Source organism: Etheostoma cragini, chromosome 6, assembly GCF_013103735.1.
Source record: "Etheostoma cragini isolate CJK2018 chromosome 6, CSU_Ecrag_1.0, whole genome shotgun sequence".
Classification (NCBI taxonomy): domain Eukaryota; kingdom Metazoa; phylum Chordata; class Actinopteri; order Perciformes; family Percidae; genus Etheostoma; species Etheostoma cragini.
In genome coordinates, this window is record NC_048412.1 from 16,700,162 (window position 1) to 16,721,855 (window position 21,694).

A 21,694-nucleotide genomic window follows, 5' to 3' on the forward strand; every position below is an offset into this window, starting at 1 on the left:
TGTACAGTATGTGTTAAACAGAGAATAGTAAACAGACACGAAGAAAGATCTTTTAAAATCTGTCTGGTGCCTTTTTTGAGGAACAATCAAAGCTCAGTTTTGTTTACAAAGCGCGCACTTGGACGACATGCACAAAAACCAGTTTTTCTTGTATTAACTGCTCAACAACTCCATGTATCGTTATAGCGTGGGGCAGAATTGAACAAACAGATCAAGTTGACCTAATTGTATGTCTGTCCTTCGTAAACAGACGCACCTTCATCTGAGTATTTTGATAATGCAAATCAGCTGCCACAGATGAACCGACTACTTTCCGAACAAAAAAAAGACCACACTTCAGCTGTGTTGACTTTGCATGAATGGAAGTAATATCAAGTAATTTATAGGCTGTATTGACATTTTAAATGTTTGCATTGTATCTCAGAAGTCTCCAGACTGTCTGCTGTGTATTGTACTGAAGCGTGGGAACAGAGTCATGAAACATCGCTGTGTTTATTGGAAACAATCTGACAGAACCAGGGGGAATCCGTGCAGGGCTGGCATGCGTGCATGTGGTGCTGAGTCACACAGGCTTTCTCATTTCTCTTATCTTTGCCTCCATTTCTTGGGCCTTTTCCCTTCTCTCCTTCAATTCATCCTTTGTCTGCTTTGTTTCCTCTGCTTGTTTTAAAAAAATATATATTTGTCTTTCCTCTTTGAATATCCTCTCCTTCCCCATTTTTGTTTCCTCTCTCCTGAAGATTGATGCAGATTCCTGACCACTTGAGGTTGTGTAACTGGGAATAAACAAAGAAACAAAGTGGCTCTCCCCATGTTAGCCCTAAGAACCAAAGGAGGGGATGTGTCAACTGAGGCACAACACAATGTTTCCTCTTGGAGCAGATTTACTGTGAGCCAATAAATCAGTGACTCCGTCTTTTTGTGTTTTTTTTCTTTTGTACTTTCACTGCTGGAGCTGCTATTGTGGTCCTTTTCATATTCCTGCAGTGACATGAAGGAGCATGCCACCTCCTTGTGGGATATTTAGGTACTGCTAAAACACTCCTCTCTCACCCTCCTGAGCTTGAATCTGCGTGTTTAAAAATATCTCAAAGTCTCATAAAAGATTACATTGAGTTTCTTCTAATTAAACCTTAGAATGAATTACAAAGTCTTACATTTAATTAACAAACGTAATAGAAACGTAGTAGTGTTGTAAGATGTTTTTGCATCTGATTGCTGTTTATTTTGGGAGACATAACCTAAAAGTGTGATTATTTCAACAGGGGATTGTCTGTACATTTATGTCGAGTTTCTGTCAGCACCATCAGACCTGTAGCAAACACTGTCACTATGGCTAGAAACGGTAGCCATTAGGCTAAAATGATTTCATAAAAAATCCTTCTTGGCCAAATTGTTATGTTTTTCTTCATACAATCATACTGTGTGTGTGTTTGTGTGTTTGTGTGTAGGTGCCTGGATAAAGAGCAGTTGGGGTCACGTGCAGCGTGAGGGCAACCAGCTCTCTTTGACCTACATTGCTCCTCAGTTGGGATATTGGGTGGCCGCCATGTCGCCACTACACTCAGGTGAGAGAATGCTTTGATGCAGATTATATTTATTGTAAAAACACATTCACATGTTGTCATGCATGTCCTCACATACTGTACGTACAAAGATTTTGAGTATAGATGAAGTCATAATTTTAACAAATACTAAAAGAATTAACAAAAAAAAGCAACCGTTTTATTAAATACAATCAGTTTTGTATGGCTTCTTGTCTGTACAACAGGTCCAGTGTTTGCGAAGGACATCAGCACATACCACACTGTGTTCCTGTTGGCTATACTGGGAGGCATGGCTCTCCTCCTGCTCTGCCTGCTCTGCCTCCTGTTGTACTACTGCAGGTGTGTAAAACACATAGCAATATGGTTCCATCTTAAGATTGTCAGAAGTCGCCGGACTTGTCACCAAAAATGAGGTCACAAAGGCATTTTGACAGTGTCAGAAATGTACAATAATATGACTCAAGTTCTCATGACAGGTTGTGTGAAACATGTGGATGTACAGCAGCTGACTAACGTAGACTTTAGTTGATGTTGTCCAGTGTAAACGAAATATATAATACTCATTAGTGCATGTATCTCTTGTTATGGCTTCAACGTGAATATGGCTTGAATGACACATTTTATTCAACATTGACTTATAAAAAGAGGGAGGCATTAGGTTTTAGATTTTTTACTGCCAAGTAAGAAAAAGATTTCTTCTTGCTAAGAAACCCTTTGAATCCTTTCAGTGTTGTGTCTAACAACAATCTGACCGACTGTAAACATTTAGCAACATTTATCTGAGTGTGCTCAAGTTCATCTAATTAGGATGGTGCAAGGAACATTAACAAGATATGTTTTTTGGGGCATTTTTAGGCCTTCATTTGCACAGGACAGATAAAGACATGAAATGGGAGAGAACAGGGGAATGACATGCAGTAAAGGGCAGCAGGTTGGAGTCGAACCTGTGGCCATTGTATTGAGGAGGAAACCTCTATACGCGTGCGCCTGCTTTACCAACGGAGCTAACCAGGCCACATAATAAGCAGTTGTAAAGGGTTAATTCTATTCAACTGTATGTAGCTTGCCTTCTTAATCCATTCATCAGTTGTGATATCAGTACCAATTACATCAAAATCACATGCAAAGTTGTTCATAGCAGGTCACGTTACATAATCTGCAGCATATGTGTAGTTACTTAAAATGGTTGGTTAATTGAGTGTAAACAAAGCGGATTGGTACTGCGCAAGTTCTCAGGTACCAGTGTGCTCTACTGCAAGCACTCAGGGAATTCTGTTTTCCAATGCAAGTGCCTGTTTATATTGTATTATATTATTTGTGTAGAGGAGAAGTATTTAAAGTCAAACGGATTCCTCTGATTGAATCATAACTTCTGTTGTGTCTCTGTGATGTACAGGCGTCGTTGTTTGAAGCCTCGAGCGTCTCGCCGCAAGCTCACAATGTCCTCTGGTCTGGACGGCAGTAAGAGGGACCAAGCCACCTCCATGTCCCATCTGAACCTCATCAGCAATGAGGTCTGTTTGTCTAAATTACAGAGAACGGTTAAATCACTAGTCTACAATGCACTGTCCTCGTAAATGTCAGATGTAGTACTTGCTCATGGAACATCTGCCTATTGGAGGGGTTAATCATTCATCAAACATTCCTGTGGTGGGCAGACTAATTAATTTCTCAAACTACGAAGAACCATTAGTGTTGCAAAAATGCTCTCTTATATTGTCTGTGATACTATTACTTCAGTAGATATGTTTTCCTTGTTTTGTGTCTGGGTCATATCTTAGTTTGCATTGAGTATATTTTAAGTTTCTCACACTTACATATTATGTTGTCTTTAGGTGCAGCTGGAACTTGTTTCCACAGCGACTGAGCCCGATATGACCACACCAATGCTGAAGCCTTCTTCATATGAGCACCAAGACAATCATCGTCAACACAGCCTAATCCATCACAGCAAACACAGCCGCTCCTCGCTCGGCAACAACAGCCACCACGGCTCATCTCTCGGCAATCTGACGCCTCGCAGCAGAGACTACCGCCAGTCCGTGGAGACGTTCCAATTAAAGGCTGCCCTTTCATGCGAAACAGACAGAGGCTACCGTCAATCATATACCTCTGTCTGCTCTTCCAGCAACCCGATTTCAGATGCACTGTCGTCAGCCAATCACAGACAGGTGTTGGCTAATCAGATGAGCAGTATTGGGATTGTTGATTGCATCTCACCATCCTCTCCTCCCAACTCCCCCATTAGAGGGGAGGTATGTGATTGCAGAGCTCCTGAATACCTTCTGTCCCGCTCTGTGGACCACCTGGAGCGTCCCAGCCCCCCGTTGCTCTCCCGGCCGGGCCAGCTGCTGTGCTGCGGCTCTGTGGACCTGCTGAGTGGAGGAGAAGGCTACCCGAGAGTGCGTCCTACACTGGTGATCCCAGCGCACTACATGCGTCTGCCTGGGGAGCACCCTCTGTCTGGTCAGGCCCTCCTGCTTCAGACTGACCAGCAGAGTGACTTGGAGACCATCCAGGCTGAGCTCAATGCCTCACATTCCCAGCAGCCCCTGGGGCAAACCCCCATTGACTGCCCCCCACGTCCCACCAAGCAGGGGGACGGAGAAAGGCACGGCCTGTCAGAGTCTCTGTCTATCCCAGCAGCGCTTGGGGAAACGGGTCTGGTGGAAATAAACAGTGAGGACACCTTGTTGGCTGAAAAGACTTTAATGGAGCTCAGAGGAGGTAAGCCTTTGCCTCACCCACGAGCCTGGTTTGTCTCACTCGATGGACGCTCCAACGCTCATATTCGCCACTCCTACATCGATCTCCAACGGGCAGGGTGCCACAGCAACACGCCAGGTGGAGGAGGTCAGCAAGGTAATGTCAGCGGTGGGAGGCGTGGCAATGATGCCAGTCTGGACTCTGGTGTGGACCTGAACGAGCCCAGAGTGGGTCGCAAGGGGAGAGACGGAGGACGGGAGGAAAGAGATATTGAGAAAAACAGGGTGAAGGGGACAGCACCAGCCATGGCCTACACTCAGCTGGTGTATGTGGATGATCTGGAGGGGGGAGGCAACGAGGAGGAGATGCCCAAATTCAGCCCACAGGACAGTAAAACAGGACCCATCTTGTCAGACAAAGCTGGGGGTCAGAGAGGGGATCAGGTGCAGGGGGATGTGGAGGGGAAAAGAGTAGAGGAAGTACACATACAAGAGGAACCGCCCTCACTTTCCTCTTCATCCTCTGCTTCTCCTCCTCCCCTGCCAACACCTGAGGAAGAGACGTTCAGGACTGATCATGCGCTTCTTTCAGTCTCTCCGGATGACGAAGCAGCACATGAGGATGGAGAGGAGGAGGAGGAAAAGAAGAGTCCTTGGCAGAAGAGAGAGGAGCGACCCCTGTTGGCTTTGAACCTAAAATGATCCACAGAGAACCACTTAAAGGATAGGTTCACGTCTTTCTCAATTGTATGAATGGGCACATCAGTTTTGTTTTGACATAGACTTGAAAAAAATTTGAACTTATCCTTTTAATCATAACACCCCCCTCCCCCCCTTTTTTTTTTTTTGCTCATACCAAAACGTGAAGGATAAGACTATTTTAGATTGAAGCCTTTGTTTTTCTTAATAGAGCACTGACGATGTATTTCAGCACTTGGATCCCTTATAGTCCAGAGCATGAAGGGACAATTCAGGACCTTCATGAACATCCAGGTCCCCTTTATTAAATTACCACTTTTTTACTTTTTCGTCCTCACGACACTCTACATAAACAGACCACTCATCAGGAATGATGTACACGTTGCCTGAGGCAAGAAATTAGAATATTTTATGCACATTTTCTTTTTTATAAATAGCCTTGTAAGCATAAAGGAACGTAGAAACAAAAGAGTGGTTCTCACTCAAAGACTACAGCAGCCCTTTTTCTCGAGCCATATTGGCCTCAGTTCTCTGACTGTAAAAAAACATGTCTTTAAAGTGGTAATTTAACCCTAATTTCTAAGATTGTGGAGCATCTGTGCAAAGTACAGCAGTAGTTATTTTACTCTTGCGTGTCTGTTAGGAAATTATCTTACAGCGTGTTCCTGCACAAGAATCAGCCCTGATTTAAACATGTGAATCCTGAACTTTGAATGGTTTTAAGTATGTATTGAAGAATTGAATCTAGCCCGTCAGAAGGCTGTAGGGGTATTTGTTTATGATCTATAGAGGGGACGAAGTGTTTGGACTGAACAAATTAAACCACTATCCGCACTGCAACAGATAATGTGACACACTACTATGCTGGTAGGTAAGGATGTAATACCACTACGAAACTGTAGTTCCACCCAAAATATGTGTGAGGTGTAATAATATGAAGGGTTTTATAATTGTTGAACCACTGACTGGCATATTTCTGCATATTTCTTTTATACAGCTGCTTGAGATGCCTTTTTTTGTAATCTTTATCACTATGATTTTAGTTGCCAACCTGAAGTGTTTTATCTGGAAAATAGGCTGGTTTTATTTCTTTAATGTGTTCAGGGCTTTTCTTCTTCACCTGCCTTATTGTTGTTTACAAAAACAAACCCATAACTGCATAGGTTTTACTTGAAACCAAACCTTTTTGCATGCTGTGTTTCACCGTAATTTCTTTTGACCATTTTCTCATGTTCCAAGTGCCTTTGAACAACCAGACTCTACATTGAATTTGTCTAACATATTACCTTATTTATTTCTAACCCTCCTTTTGCCTTCAGCTTTTCTCCTCTACCTCAGCCTTCCCTTTCTCTACCACTTGTGAAAGAAAGCATGCAGTAAACTTTCCTCAGCACTAGCGTATTACAAGCTACACTGCGGACATCCGAGGAAATGTCTGCCAGTTGCTGCAATCGTAAAATCCTCTACAGTAATCAGCAAGGCACAGATCTGTCTGTGTAAAGCATTGTAGCATGGGATAAATAAAGCTAAATGTGATTGTATGTCAAGCTAAACTGCAGGTAATTTCAGTGCATTTTTGCACTCAAATGTGTTTTTGTGCACCTGGGTGGTGCTGACTGTAAGTGTGTGTTGTCAGACTGTCCACGTGAGAGCGCTAACAAATAATCAACATACATCCACTCAAGGTTCATATAGTCATAGCTCTCACATTACAGAGTGTGTATAGTTCTTTCCTTTCTATCTGCTCAAAATGATGTGTGAGTTGGTGTTGTGAATGGCCTTTTCTTTCTTAGTATCCCACAGCAACATCCAGTTGCAGTACAGCATCCTGTGTGTTCAACATGGTTCCTTGCATTATATTTGAAGTCTATTATTCTGAATAAACTGCCAAACTGGAATTTTGTGTGTGTGTGTGTGTTGGCTTTGTTGTTTTTCCATGATTTAAGAAATTAGATTGCTACAAAAAAAGTGTTATTTTAAACAAGGCTGTATTACCCATATCTATAGTATTATCACCCAGTTAAAGCCTGGCCAAGCCCCCCAAATAACCCCCAAAATGTTTTTCTAATTAAGTTTTAATTTGTTTGTGAATTTGCACCCTTAAAAAACAATACAGCTTTTGCATTATGTTATGATTCTGTCTTGTAGATAGTATACCTATATTGAATTTTGCTCAGATGGTGCATATTGGTGTTGGAAGTTCGGTTTATCTTATTAGTAGATAAAAAATATAGATTTGAACTGTACGTTAAAAGGAAGGAGTTTTCCCTCCAGTGGCCTCTAGGCGGTGTGATTTCCTTCAGCACTTTCTTTGTTTTTCCCATCTCTCGCCCGTTGCCAGTGATCTCTATCATATACGGTGGCTGACAATTTTTTTTAAACATTTTTATGATGGCGGAGGACAGTGAATCCGCGGCCAGTCAGCAGAGTCTGGAACTAGACGACCAGGATACCTGCGGGATAGACGGAGATAACGAAGAGGAGAATGAGCATATGCAAGGGTGAGGATGGCCTGTCCACTTGGGAAACGCAGTAACGTTATTTCAGGCTGCTTGTTTGTGTGTGCTCTGTCGGGAATAGCTAGCGCAGTTAGCTTACGTTGGCCGACACAAACACCGCCAGGCTGTTTGCTACAAGGCCGTCATTTAAAGCTAGTAACCACAGGATAAGTGCTGATTTGACACCTGAATGGCGTTGTAATTTTCGTTGTTTTTACAGTCAGGTGGAACAGTATACCCTCAGCTAGCGTACTGACTGAATGACATGATGACAGCCAACCTTTCAGACAAACCGTTAGTTAGCTGTCATTCGTTGCTATGGTAGCTAACGTTAGCTGTGTGTGTGTGTGTGTGTGTGCGTGCGCGTGTGCGTGTGCGTGTGTGTGTGTGTGCGCGCGCGAGCATGTGTATGTGCGCGTTTAATGATGTGATGTGCGTTTGTGTTCATATCTGTAGGAGTCCAGGGGGCGATTTGGGAGCCAAGAGGAAGAAGAAGAAGCAGAAGAGGAAGAAAGAGAAGCCAAGCTCGGGGGGCGCCAAGTCCGACTCTGCCTCTGACTCTCAGGAGATAAAAGTGCGAAGACGACCCATTGAAATGGCATAACCATAACCCACTAACCTTGTGGAGTCACTCGCCAAGCTGATGGTAGACAGTGTTAGGAGTAGTTGAGGGTAAACGCAGAATAGTCTGATTGCACATAAGCAACAGCCCAAAAACACCCAGTTTGTTTGCTATGAGTGTGAATCGGTCAATAGGGGTTCCATCCTTGGTCTAGAGTAGAATTTGCAAATAATAACTAGAGTTACTGAGGTAATCCTAATTATAATATGGTAGTTTCTTAGTTAAAGCAACCTTGAAATGCTGAGCACACATCCATGGATATTACTATCCAGGTTGTGTTTTTTTGTTCACCATATCCCGGTTATAGAAACCAAGACAACTAGTGGTCAACATTCCCAATCAAGCACTTGGTTTTATTTGAACTAGTAATACATTTCACACATCCCCTGTTTTGACTTTATGGTTTCCGTATATTTGAATTATGTATGACATTCTGATGATCAGATGTACAAAAGTGTTACATGTTGTGTGTTGCGTGTCTTGTGACACATGTAGGGTAAGGTCCTTTCATGTTGTCTTTGCACTTAAATCTCCCCTGCCTTTGTTCTTATTTGTGTACATGTCCCCTCTCTACATGTAGAACCCTGGCTTGCCCATTCAGAAGCTGCAGGACATCCAAAGAGCCATGGAGCTGTTGTCCTGCCAGGGTCCAGCGAAGAGCATCGATGAAGCAGCCAAGCACAAGTACCAGTTCTGGGACACCCAGCCTGTGCCGAAGCTAAGTTAGTACCTACTTTACTTAAGCAAAGTGAGCAAGAGCATTGTTTAGTTGATTGTAATCTCATTTATTTGAACTGTGCTGCATCAATAGTTCATGTCGTGTTTGACATGACGTGTTGAATAATGCTTTTATTGAGGAAAAGCATGCACAGGGTAACCTTTAAGCTCTTAGTGATTTAGTGATTTTTAATCATAAGCTTGGCCAATAGATGATTAAGGAAATGGCTTAATTTGCCTTCCAAACAGTATTATTTCAGCTGTCAGCATTAAAGGCTCAATTTATCATCTTTCTTGAAAAGTCTTTCTGTGGACCAGTGCCACCTACTGGTTTTACTTTGTCACAGTCTGTGTTTCTTAAAGCCAGTGACCCAAAAATATGTCAGCTGTGAAATTCAGTGGGTGGCCATGCTTACCCTCTGGACATGCTATTTGGCATTATAGTAAGCTGTTTCTATGATAACAAATGGCGAAAGAGTTAGGCTTATGCAGGAGGGTTACTGCCATGGGCTTGCTGGGTCGACAGTGGACCAAGAGAAGCAGATTTAATCAACAGTCAGCAATTTTAACAAGACACTCATGTTTGGTCAGGATTACTGTCACCTCATCAAAATGCAAAGTTTATACATTCATTAAAAATGTGCTTATTGTGGAAAAATAGTTTTATATTTTTAAAAGAGCTGTGCTATGTTTGAAGATGAGGTGGTGACCAGTCACGGACCGATAGAAGCAGATAAAGAAAACATCAGACAGGAGCCATATTCCTTACCTCAAGGCTTTATGTGGGACACTCTGGATCTCAGCAATGCAGACGTAGTAAGTACAGTGTTTGTCTGATGCTAAACAATCTGCTGAATAATTATTTTGCCCATCACAGTACTCTTGCAGCAGGTGACAAAATTCAATTGTAAGATAAGACCAAGTGGGGGATTTTCAGATCTGATAACCTAGACACATCAAATGTTGCCATGGCCATTTTTGCTTGAAAAATGCCTTAAACGATAACTCGATTATCAAAACATCATCATCACCATCAACTTTATTGCCAGACTTAAGGTCCATTCAAAAGACACAGACATGACATACAACATACATTACAAAAGATAAACATATACAGAGAAAACAAACAAAACCACAAAACTGCTTTTCCATGAAATACACTAGTACAGATGACAATTCATTTAACTGTATCAATAAATTGAATACTTAACTAATCACAGCAGCTGTAAAATACATTTTGTAGAAACAATACACAAAATAAATAGTTTGTCTTTTTCAGCTGAAGGAGTTGTACACATTGTTAAATGAAAACTATGTGGAGGACGACGACAACATGTTCAGATTTGATTATTCACCTAACTTTCTCAAATGGTAAGCTTTCAGTTCGGATTGTTGTTTATTACTTTGTTGGTGTTTAATCAACTGCTCGCCAAATATGTATACAAGGTATTTAACTGTCTTCTCTCCTGTTAAACATCTCCTTCCCTCCAAGGGCTCTGCGTCCACCCGGCTGGTTGCCACAGTGGCATTGTGGCGTGAGAGTGTCCTCGAATAAGAAGCTTGTTGGCTTCATCAGTGCCATCCCTGCAGATATACGCATCTATGACACGTGAGCGCTCATTACTGATCATATCCATTTGGAGAAGAGCAGTGATATGAGTCAACAGAAACCCTTTTACAGTAATGTGTAACTTCTTTCCTTCTGCTGCTCCAGACTGAAAAAGATGGTTGAAATCAACTTCCTCTGTGTCCATAAGAAGCTGCGGTCAAAGCGGGTTGCTCCGGTGCTAATAAGAGAGATCACACGGAGAGTGAACATAGAAGGAATATTTCAGGCAGTATATACAGCAGGAGTTGTACTGCCTAAACCTGTGTCCACATGCAGGTATTCCATGCAGTATGCAAACATGAAATCACAGTGTCAGAAGGTCATCCTTAACGTTTTTTCTCTGCTCCGTTTTGGTTCCATTTTTCTCTGTCTGTGTCAGGTACTGGCATCGTTCTCTCAACCCCAGAAAGCTTGTGGAAGTTAAATTCTCCCACCTGAGCAGAAACATGACCCTGCAAAGAACCATGAAACTCTACAGACTACCAGATGTAAACGCTTAAACCCGTCAGTCCTGGATCTCTCTTTACAGCACTTATTAATGACAGGAACTTATATCGCCTTCTCTCTCTTGCTTGCCACACCCCATATAGAGCACCAAGACCACAGGTCTGCGGCCGATGGAGAGGCGTGACATTCGCCAGGTCACAGAGCTGCTACAGAAATTCCTGAGACGTTTTCAGCTTGCACCTTCTATGGGAGAAGAGGAGGTGGCTCACTGGTTCTTCCCACAGGACAACATCATTGATACATTTGTCGTGGAGGTATCTGAAATGCGTTTCTGTTCTCAAGATACTTACTGATACTTAATTACGCTCTGGTCTGTTAATTCTTTTATTTGTTTAAACAGTTATTGTGCCTCTGTCTTCCCAGGGTGCCGGTGGCTTACTGACAGATTTTGTTAGTTTCTACACTCTGCCCTCGACTGTGATGCATCACCCTCTCCATAGGAGCCTGAAGGCAGCGTACTCTTTTTACAACGTTCATACACAAACCCCACTGCTGGACTTAATGAATGATGCACTGATCCTGGCCAAGCTGGTAATGTTACTCTTTATGCAGGGTTGTTGTAAAACACTACCAAAAAATCATCCTGTTCTATGGTACTATCAGTTGTTAACTTTTAAATTAGGAAAAAGGGAAGGAGGCTTCCAGGGGCGCATGAAAAAGGGCACACTGTAGCGGCCTAAATAAATAAATCATCCTTTTTTAAAGTTTAACTTTCCTACTGTGTAAGTCATCATGATATTTAGTTTGGGACATCTTCTGTGTGTTTTTAACAGAAAGGTTTTGATGTGTTCAATGCCTTGGATCTAATGGAGAATAAGGTGTTCCTGGAGAAGCTCAAGTTTGGAATAGGAGATGGAAATCTGCAGTATTACCTCTACAACTGGAAATGTCCCGCTATGGACCCTGATAAGGTCAGCAGCATGATTAGTCTGAAAACGATAAACTATTAAGACCCAGTAATATGAGGCTAAGCATGTCCTAGATTTATTTTGTAGACATAATTGTTACTGGAAGTAATCTGTAATTACAATTTCTGTTTTAGATTAGGTTATGTCATTACCTCTGCAAGTTGCACAATCAAATTTAGTGGACTAAAATCCTGTAGTCAATGGGATTAGTAACACTGTAGAAAGGTAGATTGAGTAGCACCAGTTGTAAATTCACTAAGCCTGTGTAAAGTCCCTTCTAAATTCTTTGTAACTACCAGCTGGTTTCAAACTAGTGATTTACAGGTTGCACCAGGAAAACTTAAGGGATGTCTTGTTTACTTGATAGTAAACCTTTACAACTAGTAATGTGTGAATAAGGGGAAACATCTGTAACACTGTCCAGTCAAATGCAAATTTGTAAAAATGTAATTTAAAATCTTCCGAGTCATCATCACTATTTAACAGCAGTTTGATCATTTGTCCACAATATCTCTTTTACTCCCCAGTCTAAAGCGTTACTTTCCGTGTTAATAAGCAAATGCTAGTTTTGTCCATTTCCTAGTTCAGTTAGCTAAGCAAACACAATAGTTGTAATGAACTTACGAATAGCTGAGGCAACCGGCTTCAGCATCTATAAAACTCCTCTAACAACTGGTTCGCCGCTGTGTGTTTCAGGTTGGCCTTGTCCTTCAGTAGCAGGTCTCTTCACCGCTGCTACTCAATTACTGATCAAGAGGCCGTTGGCAACTTCTGCCTATTCCTTACCTGGACATACAGGTAGCCCAAGCTGGACAATGAGAACTACAGTAGTAAAACCAACCTGGAGACTGGGAGACGATTCAAGAACATTCTCAGTTCACCTGGAGGGAAAAACTCTTACATCAACATCCTGAATGTGAAGTCATGCTATGCCTGAGATACTCAAACAGTACAACGCTCCTGCCATGCACACTCACATTTAAAACATACTAGTTTGACATATAAGAGGATGCCTTGACATTGTCAATTTTGTTTAGTTCTTCGTCCTCAGCAGACATGCTGTTACAAGGGACTGGCATGTCATTAATTTCCCTGACATTGAACTACATAGATAATAATCAACCAGTAAACATGACCACAATACCAAGCGATACGTTATTGTCCCCCCACTGCAACTGCAGTATAGAGGGTCTTAATGGCGTTATTCTGTCGTTCTCATATCATTGTGTTCTGAAGTTTCTCTGCTGGCTGTTTTGGGCCTCAGTAGATTTAGAAATACTAAGAATGTGTTTCTGTGATAGCTGACATATAAAAGAAAAAAACTTTCCCTCAAGCATTTAGGTGAAAAATATCATTTCACACATACAAATAACACACATACACACAAAGGATATCTTCATGGAAGGACTCATCCAACTGGTGCATTGCTATACGTGTTTTTTTTTATTATATATAGTTACCTGTACATTTAAAGCCAGATCATATTTATTCTTGTTGTGTGAGTTTGGGGTTTGGGAGGGCTGATCCAAAGTATTTTCCTCATAGGTAGTGACTGTCTGTTTTGTTCAGACAATGTGGATTTAAAGTGTTTTTTTTTAAAGAAGAATGTATTGCATCAATGAAGCACAATTTTTGAGTTCCTAAACAAGCGAAGGGTTAGCAAACGTTCCTTTTCTTTTATTTAAAGTGTCAGATTTCAAAACGGGTCAAAATGGGTTGCGGTAGGATGTGAGCTGTTTTCACATTATAAACCTGCTTCTAGAGTAGCTTTTTAAGAGAACATCTGAACCACGGTTGGTTGTATCCACTGATACACTCATGCAGCTCAGGGTTATCTGCATGGAAATGGGTTGTTGTGTAATCAGCGAGGAGGTCAAATAAGAGGAAAAAGTTACAGCAGCCCAAAAAAGTAAAGATGACGTGCTGACTGCAGGAGCAGAACAGTGAGAATTACAGAATCAAAGGCTGGAAAACAACAAATACCAATTAAACTATATCCAGAGTGGATTTTATTTATAATTTGTACTAAAACAATATCTCAAAATAGTCTAGAAACAGTTTTATATGGTCAGTGAAGTCTTATTTAAAGCGGCCAAGGTCCGTTTTTTTGGTTCAGTCATTGGCCCTCCAAGAGAAACTGACTTCTTGCTGTCACGAGCTGGTTGCAAAGCCATGATGCCCCTTGTTAAACAGCACATTGGCCAGAAGTACAACACTGAAACCTTTCCCTTTTTAATACAGACATAACCACCAGTTGCCCTTGCCTGCATTAGGATGTTAGACATGTTCTTAATCAAATTGTTCAAAATTAAAAAAAAAAAAAAAAAAAAAAGAACTGAGCTCAACATTCAAAATGTCTCGGGAATCATTAAACAGCATGTATTTAGAGCTCAGTGGCTGAATAAACAAAAGCCTGTATCTGTAACTGCAACATTTGGAAATTTGAGCTTTTCCTGTTTTTTTTTGTGGTCCATTTTTTATTGACTTATCTGGATTTTTTTTTATTTTTTTTTATAATGGTACTGTATTTGTGTGTGTGGAAAAATATACTGTGGGTCATTTTTTTGTGTGTCGTGCAGCTAAACAGCTCCTAAATATATAATTGTACTTTGCAAAATGTCTTAAGACATAATTCCTGTTCTTTTTCTTTCTAGTATTTCCTAAAACTTTCCAGTCAAATTGGCAACTTCAAAACACATTTTTGAGGGTTTGGAGTATTTGGCATTTTCCTGTGTTCAGCTGAGCGATGAATATCTTGTCAGACCACTTGTTCTGTGGAGGAGCTGCTGGTGTGCTCAAATGTTAAAAATGGTCTTTCTTGCCTGAGTTTGTTACTTTGTGTATGATGCTCCTGTTCATGTAGCTCTGCATAACTTAAGAGGTAAAGGCTGCTGCCATTTGTTACTTCTGTATGTGATATAATTTTCTTCTTATCCCTTTATACATTAGCAAGAAAAGGACAACTAATGGACAGTCAGTGCTTCAGGGCTTAACTTCTTTTACTATGTAAAGGTAACACATTGACATAGACCAATGTTACAGGCATTCATTTAACACCGACACCGGGTTATTGAGTCGGTGTGCCTCACGGACGTTGGTTGTGTCACAGATGTGTTGCCTGCAGCTGAATGAACTTTGAGCATGTCAGTTTTGCTGCTGTGATGATTTTTAAGCCTTGATGTTACTAGCCACACCCTTTAGTGTGACCTCAACACAAAGTACCTGCCTTATTTAAAAGATCTTTTTTTAATTAAGATTTTGGGGTGGGTAGGATGCACTTTTGAAATGACGTACAGCTTTCTCTAACTGAAGAACAATATTTTTAATCAAATCCATTGTGAAGCTGTGAAAAGGCAGAGGAACTTGTACCAGCATCATTTAGACATGACCCCCATGCAAATAATCTGTTTCAGCACACACGTCGGCTATACCAGCATGGATATTTGATTGAATAAACTCACTTTAAAAAGGGACATGAGTAATGCACTTCTTTTTAACATGACGGGGGCAACAGAAATACAAAGTATTCTTTTTTTTACGCATATTCAGTTTTAACTGTGAAATGGACTCAGCCCAAAAACGAAGCCAGCTTGGGCTGAGATTTATGTGATATTGTCATTATTACTGAAGAACATGAATATATCATCTCTCACACACACACACACACACACACACACACACACACACACACACACACACACACACACACACACACACACACACACACACACACACACACACACACACACACACACACACACACACACACACACACACACACACACACACACACACACACACACACACACACACACACACACAAATTTAAAGGTCCCATTATGTACCCGTTTCTGGCCAATTAAATCTCACTAAAATAAAGTCAATTTAAAGGATCATACTAGTGTCTTTTACATTTTTGACCAAGTTATTCTAAGCCATGTAAGCCAGCCTCAAAACCTTACGAATGCTTCTATTTTTAAAAGAATTAAATTCATATTTTTCGGTTTTGATGTTTTGTTTGACTTTGAAAGGTAGTCAACTGCTATACCATGCAATACTAACATAACTGACACAAATGAGTTGACATGGTGTTAAATGTATGGCTGAAACTAAATTATATTCCGCCCATTACGTTCTTGATTGCTTGGTCAATGAAAAAAGGGATTTGTGTAGTAAACCAAGGGTGACATATTAAAACTGCTACAGAAACTCACGTTGAAGAAGCTTAAACCAGAATATCCTGACGATTGACTAATTGCTTAGGTATTTCAGCTCTAGTTCACTGTAATAAAATACACACTGCACCTATCTCAACCAAGTTTTAAATCCCTGTCCAATATGCTGGAAAAAAATGCAGTCACAAAACTAAACACTGATTTGCTAATTTAAAATGAATGAGCTAAAACTTGAGGGTCAGGAAGTGAAATACAATTTATTTTGCACTCTTGAGGCCTGTAAAAGTAGGCCTACCTAAAGAGATCAACCTGAGAAAGAAAAAAATTTAATCATGTCCACACTGAGTCAGTAACCTGTGACAAAGGGTCATAAGCAGACCGCCTCTTTTTAGGTTGTCAAAAACCAAAATAAATCATTGGAAACTAGTGGGCAAAAAAAATGCAAAAACATAGGAATGGTCCTTTGAATATCTAGGCAGAGTCTCGGTTTCATTTTACTGGCTTAACCTTTTTTCTTTTCTTTGCAGGGTTAGCAACTATTTTTTTTACTTTGAGAGGCTGCAGAGTGCAGGAAGAGGGAGATCCTGAAACCACCTGAGATTCACTCTCAAGTTTTCTTTTCTGACCCTTCTTCTCACCAACTTCCTCCTCCTCCTCTTCCATGTCAACGGGGTCTCGAGGTGTTACTCTGGGTGCTGCACTTTGTAACCATGCGAGATCCAGTGGGGGCACTCTGGGTGTAATGGCATCAACAGTGTCAGTGAACACCTCGTCCTCTTTGGAGGCACACTGTCTGAATCCCAGAGCGAGGACACTTTTCAGCCCCAGCAGCTCCGACACACTCTGGCTCAGACGAGGCACCTGGCAGGCCGGCACACCTCTGGATGCGCTCAGCGCTATCAGGTGATCCGTCATGTGTTTTGGCTTGACAGACTTGCACACAAGCAACAGTCTGAGCTCATTCCTCTCCAGAGCTTTGGTGACCTCGTTGATGCCAATGGACAGTTGTCTCCTAGTTGCCACATCTGTCCAGCCGTTTTTGGGAGAATCCTGCACCTGTCCATCCTGGCTCCCCTTAAGAACAAGTTCTGATGGGGTAGAAGGTGTCAGATCATTCTTTTTCCTCCACGGGCGAAACACTTTCACCTCTTTTTTCTCAAGTCCAGTGGAACCCAGCTTGTCCTTCAGGGTTTTCAGGATGAAATGCATGTCTTCTTGAGGAAGTTCACCCCATTTTGGACTGAATGGTGAAGTAAAGGAGGTCTTGACTGGAATATACTTTTTGATTTCCTTTTTACCTGGCTTTCTCGGAGTGGCCATAACTCGTCTGAGATCAAGACAAGAAAACCTAAAATAAACAAGAAACATTCGTACAGTACAAGTAGGTCAGTCAATATTAATGTATCTAAACTGTAGAATGTCCCATTCAAAACCTACTATTTATTTGTATAATGTTAGCACTTTTCAAAAACAGATTTAAAAAGTGCTGAACAAGGGGATACTGGTAGGTACACCTAATAAAGATTTATCAAAACTAATATAAAACTGTAATAAAACTAAATAACATCAAAAATACTATAAATACAAAGAAATGACGACAAAAAGGCCAAACAATACATATAACATTTCACTGACCAAATATAAGGGAACCCTATCAAAATGTTTGTGTGTAGAATTAAAAATCCCGTTGTTTATAGCAGTAGCCTATCAACCTACTGTATATACAGGTTTAAGCTTGGCACACCTAGGCTAATATGAATAATCATAATACAGAAATAACGTAGCACTTATATGATATTGTGGCGTTGTTTTGGTGTGATTATCGACGATTCCATGCTATATTTGACTACAGTTTATTTCTCTGGAGGGGAAAAGAAACACAAGTTAGATAGTGTGGCTGTTTGATGGACAGAGAAGTTTTTCTGACAACGGCATCAACACTATGACCGGCACAGACACACTTGACAAAAAAAGAGTTACTTTACCTGCTTTTTAAAACGTTTTCTTTTCTTTTTAAATTGGTGCTCCGTGCACATTATTAGCTAGTCCAACAACACGGGTGGACCACAGGGCGCTGCCATTTTGTTTGAATTGAAATAACTTTATTTAAATTTAAGAAGAGGTAAAACGGGGTGGGGCTTAGTGGAGGCCCACAGCGCCGACCAGCGTTTAACTGGCAGTGCGACATTTGGTGTGTGTGTGTAGCACAAAAAATAAAGGAGTCACCTGAAACATACAACGTGTTTAAAACGGTTTCTTAAACCAAATTAAACTTTAAAATCAATTGTTTCATTTTATCCAAACATGAACTTCGAAAATATGTATACCACACCACAATGAAGCCTAAACATAGGCCTACTCAATTTTCAGGTCTGTGTTCATAATTTTACTTAATTAAAAGTATACAGACTAACTATGAGTAGAAACATTTACTTATTAGTAGTATATAGTAGTTAGTACCAAGATTGTAAGTAGACTACTCATTATACACCAAATCTATTCATTAAACAGCATTAATGTTAAAGTGCTGGACCACACCACAGAGCAGTGATCCTGGTGTGGAAAAAACAAAGCCTCTGTAGTGTGAGGGGGTTTGCACACCTTTTAATAAATGACAAGGTGTTGCTCATTTTAGTTACCAGTTTCTGAACGTGTTTGTCCCAACACAATCTATTGGCAATCATCACACCCAAAAGTTTAGACACTTCTCTTTGCTTTACAGAAGTTTACACTGAGTTCAGGTTTAATGTGGTTTGTGAAAAACCATAATATTCCAGTTTTGGTAACAGTAAATTGTGGTCAATTATATCAAATGCTGCAGTCAAATCAAGCATCATAACCCCTATTATTTTCCTCGCCTCCATATCCTCAAACCAGCCATCAACCATCTGAGTTAGGGCAGTGGCTGTTGAGTGTTTTTCTCTGTATGCATGCTGAAAAACTGGTATTAAATTGTTATTTAAAAAAAGACTGAATCTGTTCATAAACAATTCTTTTCATTATTTAACTAAAAAATTGGTAATAAGCTTATTGGTCTACTGTTTGGTCCAAAGAAAGACATTTTCTTACTCTTTGGTATTGGCATAACTTTACATATCTTCCATATTTGCAAAAATGTGTTCTATAAAACCCACACTAATTATATGAGCAATAGTAGGAGCAATGATTGAAACTGTTGGCTCAAGCAACGTATATTCAAGATAGTCAAGACCAGGTGGTTTGTCTTTAAAATTCATCAGAAGTGATTCAACTTTAGAAACATTGAAATTCTTAAAGTTAAAGCTACATGATTTACCTTCCATGATCTTGTTTATCAAAGTTTTTGACAAATCTGTCTTATCTGGCGGTGTAGTATTTTTAAGATTATTCATTTTATTTATGAAATAATCGTTGAGATAATTTGCTATACCACTTGGTAAAGCAAATCACCTTCATTTCTTGTGTGCGTGAGAGAGAGAGAGAGAGAGAGAGAGAGAGAGAGAGAGAGAGAGAGAGAGAGAGAGAGTGAGTGAGTGTGTGTGACATGCAGCCAATCAGCTTCGCAGCAGATCTCTACTCCCTCCTCTGCAGGCCTGTCCTTGCAGATTTGGCAGATTTTATTGCATCGATCAGCTGTGTTGTAATTACAGCTGCGCGGAGCCGTCCAGCCAACAGAAGAGATACATTTAACCGAATAACAGGCCTACATCTACCAAAATGTCTCCTCAGGTAAAATAATGACTGCTTTTGTCTTCATTTTATATAGTAGTAGCCTAGGCCTGACGCATTATCGCTATGAAATGAATAACGGTAGTAGCGGCAGGGTGTTACCCCATCTACTGCAGCCTATAGTGGTATCATCCATCTATGACAGTGTGGGATGAGTTATTATGTAATAAAAGCGTGACTAAACATTTTTCATCCTATGGCTGTGGTCCTTCTGATGCCGCAACTATAGTTATTGCAAACAGATTGGGAAGATATTTGACTTATTTGACTGATGTATACCCCATTTTGACCGTTGACCTTGAAACGTTAGAGTTAATTTTTGTTGCATTTAAACTGATTTCTGAGACATCTACATTTCTACACTGAGGGTTAAAGGGTTTTCAGGTTTCCTATAGTTGTCTGTTGTGCAATGTCCTAGATCCTTTGTAAAGCAGTGTTTAAGTAGGCACAAAAGCGTTAGAGTCTTGAATAAAAGCCCATTGTTTATCTCCAACTTGTGCAACAACACGTCCCCCGGGCTCTGCACCAGGATTAGAATACTACACTCAGATTTAGTGTTGTTTGTACCTGATTAATATGCACAATCTCATTGTCTGCGTTCATAGACTGCAACTGCACCAAACACTTTAGAGTGATTCACCTGTCAGACTTGCAAAGAGCAGAATAACTATAGCCTATTACTCCTTACTCTGCACAAACATAACAGCTTAGGTTTGAATAATGTATCAGCAATACATAGAGTGACTTCTTTTTGGATCATTGATTATCTGCAGGCAGAGTTTGAGAAGATTGCAGAGGATGTGAAGAAGGTAAAGACAAGGCCTACGGACCAGGAGCTGCTGGACCTGTATGGCCTTTATAAGCAGGCAATCGTAGGAGACATTAACAGCGGTATGATTTGCTGCAAAAAAACAAAACAAAAAACAGAGTCACTTCCATACAATGATACCTGAATTCTAAACATGCCTCTTCCCTGTGTCCTGTCACAATTGTAGATAGACCAGTGATGGACATTAAAGGAAAAGCCAAGTGGGATGCCTGGAAATCCAGGAAAGGTAACAAGTTCAGAATTGCTTGTAAAACAGCAACTTATTGTTACTTTGTGTTTTTAATCCAAATATTTTGTATTTACACACTCTTTCAGGAATGTCCCAGGACAGTGCCATGTCAGCCTACATTACACTTGCAAAGGAAGTCATCAGTAAATATGGCTTGTAAGGCTTGCATTGAACTAAAGAATGAGAATTAATGCCATAATGACAACAGTCTACTAACTCAACAATTAAACTAATGCTGCTGTCTCTATAACAAGTAGCCTTCTGCTTTCAGATGCCATACAGGATGAAGTGTAATTTAAAATTTGCTGGGATTTCTTTTCATGAATTGTCCTTTTTATATAGATTATTAATTGAATAACTTCTATGCATTCTTTGAGATTAGAAATATGCTAACTGCCTTTTTATCTAATTGATTTAGTTTGTTCTTGTATAATGTTTACATGTGCACTTTAAAATGTAGCTTGAATCCTACATATGTAGCTTGAATCAAAACAGGACAAATGAAATGCTGTCAAATGTGAAAATAAAATCTTTGTGCACTGCTTTTGTTTTTTGTTGTTTTGAGCCCAACCTTGTTAAAGTAAAAATGGGGTGGTCCAAATCATAAAAATACCTGACAGTTTGATGTAACACAATGCAACAGCAACACAAACGACATTCTCCAAAAGGACCATACAGTTCAATCAACACTTTTCTGAAACTGTTTAAACACAAAATGTAACATTACAACCTTAATGAAGGTATGATTTGTCACAGGACTGTTGTATTACACTGCACTAGGTTCAGCTAGGGGTACCTTATGAACTGACAACTGAGTGTATATTTTTTGCTCAGGACAAGTCAGGACTGTAGCTTTTGTTCCCCATTACTTACTGTACATTTGAAGCATATTAGAAATTAATCTCTTAATTGATTGTATGAACAGGGGGAATAATTAGAGC

The 21,694-nt window shown here is 40.3% G+C and overlaps 4 protein-coding genes across 5 annotated transcripts in view; 3 read left to right on the forward strand and 1 right to left on the reverse strand.

The window, feature by feature from the left end:
* The window catches only part of fam171a1 (family with sequence similarity 171 member A1), an 18,960-nt gene extending 12,111 nt beyond the window's left edge, over positions 1-6,849 (forward strand). For both annotated transcript variants that reach the window (XM_034875293.1, XM_034875294.1), the window contains exons 6-9: positions 1,452-1,568; positions 1,772-1,886; positions 2,944-3,061; positions 3,383-6,849. In XM_034875293.1, the coding sequence (XP_034731184.1) occupies positions 1,452-1,568; positions 1,772-1,886; positions 2,944-3,061; positions 3,383-4,954 (1,922 nt within the window). In that variant the 3' untranslated portion in view covers positions 4,955-6,849. The remainder of the gene's footprint in view (positions 1-1,451; positions 1,569-1,771; positions 1,887-2,943; positions 3,062-3,382) is intronic.
* Positions 6,850-7,200: 351 nt separating this feature from the next.
* Positions 7,201-12,955, forward strand: nmt2 (N-myristoyltransferase 2). The gene is made up of 12 exons (XM_034875299.1): positions 7,201-7,452; positions 7,906-8,023; positions 8,652-8,793; positions 9,486-9,604; positions 10,068-10,159; positions 10,281-10,397; positions 10,503-10,673; positions 10,777-10,885; positions 10,988-11,158; positions 11,268-11,435; positions 11,678-11,815; positions 12,509-12,955. The coding sequence occupies exons 1-12, from the start codon at positions 7,340-7,342 to the stop codon at positions 12,527-12,529; spliced, it is 1,479 nt and encodes a 492-aa protein (XP_034731190.1). The 5' UTR covers positions 7,201-7,339; the 3' UTR covers positions 12,530-12,955.
* A 2,820-nt stretch (positions 12,956-15,775) lies between these two features.
* rpp38 (ribonuclease P/MRP 38 subunit) lies at positions 15,776-18,096 on the reverse strand. The gene is made up of 2 exons (XM_034875300.1): positions 17,973-18,096; positions 15,776-17,314 (listed from the first exon to the last, which is right to left on the reverse strand). The coding sequence occupies exon 2, from the start codon at positions 17,305-17,307 to the stop codon at positions 16,477-16,479; it is 831 nt and encodes a 276-aa protein (XP_034731191.1). The 5' UTR covers positions 17,308-17,314; positions 17,973-18,096; the 3' UTR covers positions 15,776-16,476.
* A 1,397-nt stretch (positions 18,097-19,493) lies between these two features.
* On the forward strand, positions 19,494-21,295 carry acbd7 (acyl-CoA binding domain containing 7). The gene is made up of 4 exons (XM_034875301.1): positions 19,494-19,695; positions 20,469-20,586; positions 20,691-20,750; positions 20,840-21,295. Exons 1-4 carry the CDS (start codon positions 19,684-19,686, stop codon positions 20,911-20,913), a joined length of 264 nt encoding a protein of 87 aa, XP_034731192.1. The 5' UTR covers positions 19,494-19,683; the 3' UTR covers positions 20,914-21,295.
* Positions 21,296-21,694: the final 399 nt, after the last annotated feature.